This window comes from Rhopalosiphum maidis, chromosome 3, assembly GCF_003676215.2.
Source record: "Rhopalosiphum maidis isolate BTI-1 chromosome 3, ASM367621v3, whole genome shotgun sequence".
Classification (NCBI taxonomy): domain Eukaryota; kingdom Metazoa; phylum Arthropoda; class Insecta; order Hemiptera; family Aphididae; genus Rhopalosiphum; species Rhopalosiphum maidis.
This window is the reverse complement of record NC_040879.1, coordinates 18629879-18645095: the sequence shown is the minus strand read 5'-3', so window position 1 is coordinate 18645095 and position 15217 is coordinate 18629879. Positions and strand designations below refer to the sequence as shown.

Genomic DNA, 15217 nt, shown 5'->3' with positions numbered 1-15217 from the left:
AATTTCCTTGATGTATCTTTGTCGATTTTGGCTCTTGACGTTTCTATTAGTCGATTCGCAAATTCATTAGGTTTTATTTCAGGTATACTGCCTCCTCTATTCTGGATGGGATCTAGTCTGCGCAGTACATTCCAGGCTTCTCGGCTAGAATGTTTGAAATCTAGATGTTCTACGGTTTCAGTCCAGCGGTCCTTGCGTCCTTTAGCTAACGATTCTAAGAGTTTATCTATAGCTTTTGCTTGGCCATTCCTTTGATATTCTGCATACAGTCTGTCGCTTTCCTCATTCCAACAAAGGATATATTTGTGTCTATAGCCTAGGGGGGTATAGCGTTTTGCAGTTCCCTTAACCATACCAATGAAGCGTTCATAGATGTTCACTGTTGAGTCAATTCACCTGATATTATCGTCCAGGGATTTTAAAAATATAAAATATATGATTGATAGGAGAGGGTTATCAAACAGCGTTGCGGATAAGCAAGTTACAAATTATACAAGGCAATAAAAAATAATATGTAGGTATTAATATTTATTATAGGTACATTATATGTTTATATTATATACCTACATAAAACTTTTGTGTTAAAATCAATGTCATATTAATTGGAGCGATTTTCTCGAACATAGTTTTTTTTTTGCGTCATCCATTAATACAAAGCTAATAATAGCCCCAATTTCGATTACTTAAGGACTTTAATTATTTATATTTTTTCGAATATTTAATGTTCCGTTTTTAACTGATAAAAAGTTTATTGATCTTCCAAGCTAGGTATTACCCTACTTAGATGGTAGTCCCGGCAGTCCCAACACTCAACTATTAATCACGTCTCACGATATACCCAAATAATGTGTAGGTATTTGTTTTGTGGTTCTGTGAACATAATGGTATTTGGTACCCTAGTATTTGCAACTTGGCAACAATTGCTTGTTTCAGTTGGTAACTCAAAACCAATGATCTGTTGTTATTATTATTGGAATTTCATATTTTTCAACTGCAATATTGTTGAGATTATAATCATGATATTTTAATGCGAGATCTGTCGGAGTCAATATCGTAAACCGTAAGCCTGGCAGCAACAATCGGACGTTATGTGGGTTTCCGTACAGATCATTGCTTATTATTGGTGGGCGATAAAGTCATCAATCTCTTCGTTTTATCATTAAGCTGATTCCTCAATAATCTGTTAAATTTAATTTTTTTCATATTATCTATTTTGATTTGTTATTAAATTTATATTCATCGCGGTTTTGTACAAAATATCACTATTATGAGTGAAACATTAAGAATATTAAAAAAATAAAAAGTATCTTTTATCATCAGTCTTATGAATACTAAATACTTATTCTATATTATTATATATAATTGGACCTTTTCCGTTAATTCACTACGAAAAAAAAACAGTGGGGTACCTACCGACCAATGCTGAATAGCTACTTGGTCGAGTACATGTGGCGTAAGCGTTACGGTCCTAATAATTTATTTGAAACAATGCTACAACATATTGCACACTTCATTCCCCCAGAATCAAAATAATATAATATAAAAATAATCTAAAAAAAACGGAAAACCAAAAAAAATAGTGGTAGTGAATTAACGGAAAAGGTCCATATAATTATTATAAAATACATTTATGATACATACACAAAAAAAACTAAATAACAACATTTTAACAGCAATATATTTCAATACAAATCAATGAAGTTAAAAATAATTTTAACTGACTTTATTATTTACATACTTTATTAACATTTAAATTAATGAGTTATACTAATGAAATATTTATTTTAATTATTTTTAAATGATATATGCTAATTCTTTTAAATACTTGTACTATAATTATCGAATGTTCCAATAGGATCAACTTATATTTCAAACTGCTACTTCGCCAATGTTTCTGTAGTGTAATCTTAGTACATATAATTTAAAAACTTTAAATGTTGAATTTTATGTAATACTTGTTGAACCTCCTCTAGAAGAATATCAACAAATATTAGGTATAACCAATAAAGATCTATGAAATTGGAAACAAGTGAGCTTTTTCAACAACTTTAATAATATGTAATACAAGCCAGATAGCATAAAGAATCACTAAAAAATTATGAACCAATAGTTATCTATTGGTTCATATAACATGATTTAGTGACCCTTAATTGGTTCTTTAAATTTTAGTGAACCATTAAATTAATTAATTTTTTATGCAATCCAATATTATTAAGTATTGATAATTGTTAGAAATATCTATTAATATAGTAATATTTTTTTTTTATAAATATCCTCATAATATGAATAGATAATGGACTTAAAATTAAATGAAATAGCTGCTTGTCTCAGTTTTATTTTTCTCTGGTGTGGTTCATCTGATCTGGTGGTTTAGATAATGGCCGTGATTGTTTACGTTACTGGGGTTTTAGACACTGTGAAGATATTTGTTGGGTTCAAACAAATATTGAAAAAGCAAACCATTTAAAATGTTTTGAACCAAATTCTCTTCTCCAACGTACTAAGGTAAACTATTACATCACAAAATTATAATTTAATTTAATCTCATGTTATAACTATCTCTCTAGGAACATTGTTTAATGGGTATAAAAGGTATGGTTCGTCGATCTAGAGACGGTGATTTTATTCATTTAAACATTGATACTGATTTAATTATTAGTGAAAAGAACGAGTATGGTTCAACAGAAAAACTGATAGAAATATTCAATATTATAGAACACTTTTGTCTTGGGTGAAGAAAGTATAATAAATCTACACGAATATGTTTTAAACATTTTCTAATTCTAATTTTTTGTTTTAATATTACATTTGCTTGGTTGTGATGGTAGTATACGTTCAGGATGGCTAACTTTAGGACAAGAATTGACTGTTATTAATTTCAACATTGATTTATATAAAAGTTATTTTATCAATGGTAAATTAACAACTGGATGCACAGAACGTGTTGAAGAATTAAGACCAAAATCTCTTTCTTCTTTTAATAAATAAGCAAAGATATATTTTCTCTATTTCAAAAATTGAGAATAAAGTGTAATGATATTCACATTATTATGCCACTCAGTCTCATAATTTAATATCATCATAATATTGTTAACTATTACATTTCCAATACTTATAACTTAATAACTGTATTTATGAACAATAAATTCATAAGTCAAAATCTATTACACTACTTTACATACCTAGCCTATAATTAATTACATCCCAATGACCAAAATATTAATAACCAATAAATACTTGTACTCCTGAACTTTGATATTATATAAAACTGCACACCACTATTAATAATTATACATATATATATATTTATTAATTATATCTGTATCAAATAACATGTTTTTATAGCACAAATATACTTCACAAAAATATACAATAATAACTTATAAAGGAACAACAAATCAAAAGGTCAATACTATAAGTAGAGCCCCCATTTTGACTCTCAGGCAAGTCTGCTTATATATATAATCTGTTCTACAGATACACCGTTTTACGTATTAAGCAGAGCTTATTAACTTAAAAAACCATCATTGACTATTTCTCTTGTTGTAAAATTACAAATTAATATTCAAATTCAAACTACTATAGTTTTAATTTAATTTTAACATCTTTTTCAATACCAACGTATTCATTTTAATTCTTCTCAAAGACGATTATTAGGTAAAAATATATTATATTAATGTATAAATATATATCCAGGGTAATGAGATTATTATTGAGTAAGACAACGCAGACTCGGGTGTACTATAAAAAGTGTAAAATGAATAATATTTATAAATTTGTCCCATTATCCCAATAATTTTTAATAATATATAGGCATTAATGAACAATAAACGATTAGGCAAAGTAAAGTTGACACTCCTGGCCTTGTCATTTATTCTTAAAAATACCTAACTAAAACACCTATAGTTTAGTACATTATTATAAGGTAAAGTTTCATCATTAGCAATGTACAAGGTTATTTTTGATTCATTACAAAAGGTATTAGAATAATATAACTATTATTGATTCAATAAACTTTATCTACATACTAATAATACATATATATATATATATATATAAATTTAACATATTTTATTTATATTCAATTTTGTAAAAATTATTAATAGGTGTATACTTATAGTACTGATATAGTATGAGTAGTTTGAATTACCAGAAAAAACTTGAATAATAAAAAAATCTGGAATGTTGAATTCTTCAATATTCATTGTATGCAGTATTGCAGCCCAAATATCACGTTCAAGGATCCAAAATAATATCTCTCCAGATAAAATTCTCAATATTTTCATGATTTAATAATTCATAGAATTCTCAAACTATTTTAAATAATTTTTATAGTTGTAATTTCAATAACTTTAATAAATTATGGATTAAGTATATAGTATATAGTATATAGTATATAAATTCAATGTTAAAAATATAATTTTAATAATATTAATATATATAATGTATATTTTTATATATACTAAGAAATATTATAATAAGCAAATATTTATTAACTTGTTTTGATTAATTTTATATAACTGGATTTGACAGTAAAAAATTATCTAGCACCAAAATTCAATTAAGTAGGTTTGCTCCATAATTTACTCATCATCTTTATTCTTTATGGAATGTTTACTAAGCAACTACTGGATCAACAGACTAATAATGTAACTGAAAATTTAAATTAAAATAATTAAATAAAAAAAAAAAATTAAGTTTAAATCTTTTGTAGTTTAATTCCGACTGGAAATCCTCACATTTGCATATTCATTGAACCATTTCATTGAGAAACTTAATTTTATTTATTAAGCTGCAGAATTAAAGTAATAATAACCAAAAAAATATTGATTCACAAAATATAAAATGTTGTTGTAATTTATATCGAAAAAGAAAAATTACTTAGTTAAAATTCTTTATACTTGTTAGTGAAATGTTAAATTACTACTAGTACAAGTATTATTAGTTTTACATTATATATTATATTATATATATTTTACTTAATCAAAATTAGATGTAATAAATTGTATAATATTTCTAATTAAATGAACATTTAATGTATATTTATATTGAACGTGAATGATTTGGAAGATTTTATCCTATTCCATAAAAAACAAGAAGTTATTATGATGTCTTAAAATTAAAAAATATAATATACAAAATATTTGTCCAACCCAATGATAAAGCTAGTAATATTATATGTTATTAAATTTTTTCGTTGGTATCTTCTCAATTGAAGAAATTATGTTTCATAAATGAATCAATTAAAACAATAAAATATTCTGCCAAAAGACATTTTATTAATATGATTTAATACATCATTTAAATACAAGATATGAAGTTTACATAAAATAGTTATTTTAGTTTATGAAATGCATAAAACTCAATTCTATTATAAAATATTAGTTTATTAGTTTAAATTTATACGGTTGTATTATATTTTATACTGTACAATTATTGGCTTAATAGATAAGACAAAAATATACTAAATATAGTGAATTATAACTTTGTACAATATAGTACAATGTTTTTACACACACACACACACACACATATATATAAATCATAAATTGATACAATTTTTATATTTATATAAAGTTTTGATAGAAAGATGAAAATACAGTTTTAATTGTGAAAATGTAGAAAATTAATGTTTAAAGCTGATTTTTAAAAAGTTACTAATGGGACAATTCAGATGAGACACTTATACACTTTGTACACAAAATACTATTAATACACTTAATAATTTAATATAAGTTACAACATATTTAATTTATTTATAACTCGATTATATAATATATACCAAATATAATAACATATTTTCTTAGTTCAGACATTCTTGTTTTTCAAATTGTTTTTTTCAGATGATAAACTAATGTTTATTTCTCTAGAACAATACTATAATCAGTTTGTACTACAACTCAAAAACATGCCATTATTTTGTGAAGAAAAAATAAACATTTGCTATTCAAATTCAATTATTCCTTACTAAAAGAAAGTCGTAACTAATTTTAAAATTTGTAGTTATTAATTTGATAGTATATATTATTATTACTAATAAAAAATGTTGATAATTAATTGATTAATTTCAACCGTGTAAAATAAGTTACATTATTTACAGATTATGTCTATAATTTAAGAAAAAGTAATTAAATAAATCATTACTATATATTATAATATTCTTATTATAGTTTATTCAGTCAGCGACACGAAAAATGGACAACATACTCCTCCTAGGTTAGGTTAGGTTAGGCTACTCCTCCCGCTTGCCATACTCTTACTAGTATCTATAGGCTCTCAACTACTCCCATACCATTTACAAAATACATGCAAATAGTAAAATATTTTGTAATGCGGTACCTTTTAATTACCAAATGATGCAAAATCACAGATGAAGTGACATCAGTTATTAGCCAAATTTGGTGTCGCTCACTATACATTATCAAATGCTAATACAAAAACAATTTTAGTATTTATGATTTTAATGGCGAAACTTAGATATTATATTTTAATATGCAAAATTCAGTTCTTTTAGATATTAAATTAATATTAACTCAATTTATATTTTACCAATTATTGGAAAATGATGCAGTTATAAATTAGATAATGTAAAGGAAATTGTTGTTAATTGATATAAATTAATTGGTTATTAATATCTTACTGAATAAAACAAAATGTAACAATAGTAATTATAATTATACATTTACATACATAAATACATACATACAGGGTGATTCTTTTATTAAACAATATTTATTATTGCAAAATCTATTACCATTTAAAAAAATAAAATTTCATATAATTTTTAAGTTTTTTAACTTTTTGAATGACAACAATACAACATACATATTTAATTTTTGTTCTGCAGCGAAATATTTTTTGGAGTATCTAGATACATAAAAATCAAAGGGCGGATGAGTAGTTTAAGAATAATAACAAATAAGTATTTAAAATTTAGATGAGCGAGGAAGAAGATGTACATTTTGCGGATTGTTTCTGTGTCATTTTATTCTGCTCAACTAAATTTTAAGTATTACTCATAACTACTTCTCCAAATTTCAATTTATATGTATATGTAATACTATGAAAAATATTGAAATTCAGAATAAAAAAAAAATGAATGCTGTTATTCAAAAAAGTAAAAATAAAAACTAACCATAATAATTAAAATAAATATATATATTTTTAAATTAGGTTTTATGTTATTGGATATTATAAAGTAAAATGTTAATAGCTTTTGAAATACTGTGTTGTTACATAAAAAATTCATGCGGTAAATATCATTCAAATTATGTTTAGCATAATAATTAAGTTACATGTCAATATATTAGACACATTTATACTAGAAATAATCGTAACTAAACAAATACAAACATGATTATATACTAAATTATAATATTAAATATTATAGTCTCAAAAATGTATTTATAATCTCTATAGTTAATTATATTTCTTAAGCATAAAGTGGAAAAATAAGTCTGAAATTATATAATTAAAATTGAATAATTATACATTTTTTTAATATTAATGTTTTATATTTGTCATGAATATATCAATATAAGTTTATAACAAAACAATACTAATGAAGGTATATTGTCACTAATAGTTCATGAATTGAGTTTTTCAATGTAAATATTGATAAAATTATAACTTAATTTTAAGAATGTCAAAATAATTTTGTCTAAATAAAATATGAAAGTAAATCATATTAAATCTTTAATTGTCTTGCGTACATCTTTTAATATTTCTTTCAACTTTTGGAATGTTCCTATTGAATTTGGTAAGTTTTCATGATCTACCATATCAACCATTCCTTTAGCAAAATTTTCATGGGTTGGTCTATTTCCATACGAAGAAAAGTTTTTGAGAACTGGAGTGCCAAGGATTTCAGATTTCACATCACCAAATTGCCTTTTTGATGTTGGTGTTGAGAACAATTCATTTTCCGTCATTTTTGAATCAGAGACATTTGTTTGAGAATCATTTTGAGTATCTACACAACTTACAAAGGACTTTGAAATATTTTGCTCATCAATTTCCGGCACTGTTTCATTAGATGAGAACTGAAAAATAAAATTGTATATTAACATATTAAGTAAATTAATTTTACATATTAGTATTAATAGTATTATACATGTATCATTGTATTATTAAATATAAGATACCGTTTTTATTACAACTTAAATTCATAATTATTATTATTATTTTTTGTTGATAGAAAAACTTCATATACATAACAATACAGTGTATAGTATTAAGATTACATAAAAAATTATAATAGCTAGTACAAATTATATTAAAATTCAATTATTCATAAATATAAGCAAATGGTAAACAAAATTATATAACTGTAATTTACAATCAACTAAAAATTTACTTCCTTAGTATTTTCTATGACCATCAGTCAATGAGCAGGCAATGATCATAAATAATTCTTAAAAAAATTATGAATATAAAAAAATAGTCCTGATTATAAAAAATTATAAAATAATAATAATTATTATAATTGTAAAATTATTATTTATTATTTATTTTTTAGTATTTTAACAAATATGGACAATGTATGGAATTGTTTAATAATTTTAGCAAAAATAATACATAGTGAAGGTAATGTCTTCTTTTAATTAAATTATTTAATAATACTAAATTAAAATACTAGATAATAGATTTTCTAATATTGAATGTTAATACTAAACGCTAGTTGATATTAAGTCATAACCAATTTAAATTACACATTCTATTAGCCATATTTTATTAAAATTTAACTTTGAATTTGATGAACTAATATTTTAACAATGTATTTAACATAACATTAAAATTATAATTAGTCTCACCTTTTCATCATTGTTTTCAGATTTACTTTCATCTTCCGTAATTTCTCCATCTTCCGGCGATGAGGGTGGTCCTTTTTTTAATTCTTCTTTAGTTTTTAAATCCAAGGTGTTTCCATCAGTTGAACATTCTAAATTATTCAAATATATAAAGAAATATATTATTAAAATCACGAAGAAATTAACTAAATTGGTATAAAATAAATACTAATATAATACTGAAGTATGTGTAATCATAACATTTGTATCATAGTCATCTAGGAAATTGACAATTGAATAACAATATTAGTTCTTAATAACTACTCTAAGTATATAGTGAATAAATACTTAAAGTTGAATATATATAATTATACACAGAATTAGACTATTATATGTATAAATAGTTTTACTAAGATTTTAAATATCTAGATTTGAATCATGGAATGTTTTGATTCTAGAATCATTGTTATTTTCTTCAATAAGCATTTATTAGAAAATCAATTCAAGCAATTTTGTTATACATTAGAAATAAATTAAATTTAGTTGGTAATAAAAAAAGTTCTTTTTATTTTATTATTTATATCCACAAAGAACAAATAAAAATATAGAATAATGTTAAATAAATGAAGAAGTTGCAAGCATAATTATTAGAATTAAAATCTTAGAATCATCCTGAGTCAACTTTTGAATATAGTATTATATAACTGCTTTCAAGTTTAATATCATAACATAACACGGTGCTTTTAGAAGACTACACTCGCATGTGTCTTGTCTATCTACAAACATACAACATAACAAATTTTTGTTCAGTACAATCAATTGTATTAGCTTTAATATTAGAGTAAATTTACCTATTATCCGAGTTAAAGGTAAAAACATTATTGTGCTTAAGCATCGACTTTTTTTGATATTTTAAGTTATAGGCATGATATGGGTATTATAAATATAACAAATTAATAATGTTAAAATCTAGCTTAAAAATTAAAATATAGAAAAAAGTTAATACTAAAGCACAGTTATTGAAATTAATAATTTTTATGATTATTAAGTAAAAAGTTTATTATAAAAATTATAGAGGATAATATTTTTGAAGGTTTGACATATCAGTTTTACATATAATTATTTGACTTTATTTTAAATTTAAATTAATATTAAATTATTTTACAATATTTCAACAAATGTCATAACAACAAAAATATTATTCTCTATAGTTTTTATAATGAATCATTTTATTCTAAGAATACTCAAAAACGTTTTTTAAAAAAAATGATTTTGGTCCTGGCTCATGAATTATATTTATGTTGCATGTGGACCAAAAAAATAAAGGCTAACATTCTTTTAAATCATTACCATTTTTGATAGATGCAAGACTCGTGTCTTGACTACTAGCTCCAGACAATGCTATTCCATTTTTACCGATTTGCCCATTTTTTAATCTTTCATACATATGTTTAAGACTTTGCTCGGGATTATATTCAGGACAACCAAATTTTTTCCCTTCCTAAAACAATACAATAAATATTATATAATACAAATTATCAAAAAATTAATAAGATAAACAATTTAACTAATAAAATAAAAAATCATACATCAATAACATCTGGTGGACAAGGAGCATTAAATCCAGGAAATTCATGTAATTTTCTCTCGTTAATATTGCAATGGAAATAATCATTTATTCCATTTTCTCTGCCAGGAAGAGGTAAACCTAAAAAACAACAACAGATATTAATATTTTGTTTGGATGCAACAATATGATATGTAAATTTGAATGATAATTTAAAATAAATAATAAAACCATAGTCAGCCTCAAAAATACAAAAAAATCTATAGGGTCTAATAAAAGCATGATAGAATAGACAAAAAATGTTTTTATCTAAAAATATTTGACTCAATTTAACATATATATTTAAAATGTATATATACAGTAGAACCTTGATTATATAAACCATGTTTTATCTAAACATTAATACATGTCAATACATATCTGTAAAATTTTCTATTATCCAAATGTATTGATATAAAATAATATATATGTATATATAATTTTTGTCACAATTTATTACATACAGGTAAATATAATGTGATAAACTAATAAATTTATCAAAAAATATATTATATATATAATATGTAACCTATAATAATTTTTAATCCACAATAATGTAATATGTAATAATAATAAATATAATTATAAAAACATACATATCCCATATTAAATATTAAATTACATAGATAACATTTAAAAAGTTTCAAATATTTAAACTATGTGTGATTTCAATTAGTTTAGATAATCAAAATTCTACAGTACTGACAATATGGTTAATACTTATCTGAGCATGACTTATTAGACCAGTTATTTCAAATAATTTTGAAATTTTGATTTTATATCATATGTATTAAAATTAAAAATTAAATATGTTTAATTTTTTAATTCAAATTCCAAAAAAATTTTGAATATTGACCACTAATATAAAAATAATTTGAATACTAATATAAAATAAAAAAAACACTTAAAATTACATTCATTTGGTTTAGTATATATTGAAATTCCGGAATATTCTTCTCTAGCTTCTTCAAGCCATCCACTAGGATAACCATGTTCTCGCATTCTATAGATATGTACTGGAAGTCCATTTTCAGGAACACCCAATGCTTTTAACAAATTATCACTTAATTTACCAGGTGTTAAATCACTCCATAGAGTTTTAGTTCCTGCTATAAAGTATCGTACATTTTTATGATTTCCAAATCTAAATTATAACAAATGATGTAATTAATAACTAATTAATTATTATTCCTTTAATGTATGAGTGATTTACATTAAACAATATTTTTGAATCTACACTAATTGTATAAAATATTTATTTAACTGTTTTTATGAATTTCATTTTAAAAAATATCAACATATCAATATCCTTAGATTTTTTTTAAGTTACCGATTTTTGAAGTTTCTACCGCCAGCATTTTGTTGCTGTTGTTTTTGCATAAGAAAAGCATTTCGGTTTTTTGCAATTTTCCATTGAACTCTAGGTTCTGGACAATTATGTAAAGAATGATTTACAGAATTACAATTCCAACACGAATTTTGTCTTTGTGCCGCAAAGTTATTTTTTCCATACTTATTTTTATTAGGCGAAATCTAGAAAAAAAAGATATACATTTTTTTTTAATAAATACCAATTTTATTATAATATCTTCAGTACATTAAATAAATATATTTCTGTACTAAAAATATAGATAAATATTATACCAGCATATTAATAAAATTTATTTCTAAAAACTAAATTCGGAATCATTATCCTAGTAATATAATTAAATTTACTATTATCATATCAACATTTTTTATTCATAGTATTTTAAGTTTTTTTACTAAGGAAATTAATTCTACCCACCATCTACAGTATTATCAATGTCAGAATAAATATTAAAATATTCTTATAAAATAGTCTCCAAATCTTATTTAATATAAAATGATTTATCATTGAATTCAAAATTAACATATCCATTACGGTTGCTTACTTAATATTTAGTACACTTGACACTTACTGAAAAGAGTACCCTGATTTATAATTTTTTTAATGGGAACAATAATAATTTATTATGTTCAAAAATGTATTCATTATTTAAATAAAAATTTGAATCAATATGTTCTATTAATGAGTTTTATTCATTATTAGGTTAATAATATGATAATTGAAAACATGAGTACTAAATTATTAAAACTAAATTTAATTTGAATTTTAAAACTTAATATATCTAATAAATAATACTGACAATTATATACATATTAAAATATGACTATATAAAATTACCTCATATTGTATTGGGCGATTTAGTCTAAAGTTTTTAGTTCTGTCTATGACAAACAGAGGTTCATTTTTTTCTTTTGATTCTAAATCATTGGTTTCTGGATAATAATCTTGTTTTAAATCATCAGAAGGTCCTGAAGCATCTTGTGGTTCAAAATGGTCATAAGTTCTTGAACAATCAAATGGTTCTATACCACTATATCCTGGTTCTACATTATTAAATTCATCATAGTCATCATTTGTAGTAGGTTCACATTCCATGGCTTCCTCTTTGTTTACACTCATGATGAATGTTAACCGAATACTACTATAACAAAAGACACAAACATGTACTAAGTAAAGGTAAACCTACAATATAAAAATTATAATTAACATGGTGATATTATTATTTAACTAATTGTGTTACACAATAACAGTAAAATATTATTGTTATTTGTTACAGTCGTGAATGTAATTTGTTATACTATCTACACAAAAATTTTTACTAACTACCTCCACTAATATACACTTAGACTTAGTCTTATATGATAACCACACAAATTATTGTTAGCAAAAAATAGGTCCTACTCACAATTATCTTATTTCTTATTTGATGCTTTGACTTATCATGGAGAAAAATCAAACAATCAAACATTATTTTAATATAATAATGTGATACCTAGTTTATAACTAAAAGTTTTGGCGATCTTCACATGGGAGACCAAATTGAAATTTTTGAAATTTTGTAACATATTTAAAAAGTTGAGAATGGTTGTATAGAATAAAATAGAGCTACATTCTGAATGACAATTAAAAAAATAATGGTATTGCTCAAGATACTATACCCATGTGTGCTGTCTTCGTCTTACAAACAATCAACATAGTAAATTTGCATTCAATAAAACCAATTTTGTATTTCTAACTTTAACGTTTGAGTGAATTGACTCTTTTATTATCAAACTTAAAAGTAATAATAATATCCGTTATTTATAGTTGCTTTTAATGATATTCGTTTTATAACCAAGTTATTAACATGTATATAATTTAGTATTTTAAATAACTCATAACTCTTAAGAGTGTCCTCTTGATCATATAAATAAATTAAGATATATTTGAGATACATTAAGAATTAACTATATATTATATATACAGGGTTGGGCAAGATACTAAAAAAAGTACCATAATACATAACACGTGCATTTAGTGTATCTAGATACAAGATACAAGATATATTGTGAATGTAGAAAAAATACAAGATACAAGATACATGTATCTTTATGCATTGATATATGATACTTTTATATTTCCAATTGAATTTTATTAGCTATTAAACGTAAAAGGTCTATACATTATACACAACACACTATACTGTCCATACTCTACACTCTATAGTAGTTTAGCATTATAGCCTATAACATATAGGTACAATAAAGTCATAAATATTAAACAATAAAATAAGTCAATACACATTATAAAATGATTACTAATAAATCACTAAATTATGTATTACGTATATAAATATACCAAAATTAATAAATTACATAAAAATTACAATTTAAATTTTACTTATATAATTATACATGTGTAAATGTTATTTTTATAAATAAAATTTTGATTTCCTTTAAGAAAAATTAATAAATAATAAAAATTATCATTATTATTTCATTTATCTAAGTTTTGAAGGGTTCAGCAAATCGAATTCAAATTATAATATGTAACATATAAAAGTTGTTTATTACTGCACTTGGTTAACTAATAGAATAAGGATGCCTATACTTTTTTTCTACAGAAAAGTTGTTAGTATCTACCAACTGTTATTATTTATTATACATTAGTATATAAACTATGAGATACATCGTTATTTTGTAGGCAACATATTAGAAGAGTACTTTTGTTATAATTTTATGTTTCACAAACGTCAACAGTGACAAATATGCAAAACTATCACTTAAATCGCAAGTCACACATTGGTTCCATACAGTTTGTTCTGGAATAAAATATATCATAGTATTTTGGGCACTATGTGTGAAATTGATACAGTGTTCAATATCGCAAGATGCAGATTCAAATAATATCGATTCCAAAGCATTAGTATTAATCCCATTCCAAAATCCCAAACACACTTACCATTAAAATACAAAGTAAACAGCACCCAGTGAACTGAATGGTCTAAATATCCGAACTAATGAACAGGTTAGATTGAGCACGCGCAGTTTGAAATATTAGTATTATTATTAATATTACAGCATTACCGATGGATAAAACATTGTAACCAAATCACGTTAATTATCAATATTATCGCCATGATTTTAGATACTTTATTATAATTTAATGAGATATTTTGTAGAATATGATCTTAAATCGTGGTTATCACTAACGAAAATCGGCGACTGACCTGTCGTGATATCACTGTATCATTAACAACAATAAAACCCCGCGTCATAGAGTTCTAATCTAATAATATTATTTGCTACAGAAAAAAAAAATTGTTAAATTATAAATTTTCAATAAAGCATTGTCAAATACTTGTAGTTTTCTTTTTGAAGTCGGCACAAGCGATGAATTAATATCTCAAGACAAATAATGTTTGATTTCTTAGATTTTGGTTCTTAGTGCTATCTGATGGCCAATATTATCAAC

General features: G+C 23.7%; 1 protein-coding gene and 1 pseudogene across 2 annotated transcripts; one reads left to right on the top strand and one right to left on the bottom strand.

Moving 5' to 3' along the window:
* Nucleotides 1-881: 881 nt before the first annotated feature.
* Nucleotides 882-2988, top strand: LOC113557787 (annotated as a pseudogene).
* A 4480-nt stretch (nt 2989-7468) lies between these two features.
* LOC113556309 (zinc finger CCHC domain-containing protein 8 homolog) lies at nt 7469-15086 on the bottom strand. 2 transcript variants are annotated; one of them, XM_026961170.1, is made up of 8 exons: nt 14705-15086; nt 12602-12902; nt 11726-11928; nt 11310-11539; nt 10379-10497; nt 10140-10290; nt 8814-8941; nt 7469-8042 (listed from the first exon to the last, which is right to left on the bottom strand). In XM_026961170.1, the coding sequence occupies exons 2-8, from the start codon at nt 12881-12883 to the stop codon at nt 7683-7685; spliced, it is 1473 nt and encodes a 490-aa protein (XP_026816971.1). In that variant the 5' UTR covers nt 12884-12902; nt 14705-15086; the 3' UTR covers nt 7469-7682. The 2 variants fall into 2 exon arrangements, with proteins under 2 accessions (XP_026816971.1, XP_026816970.1); XM_026961169.1 differs by having other exon boundaries at nt 7470-8042; nt 12602-12905.
* Nucleotides 15087-15217: the final 131 nt, after the last annotated feature.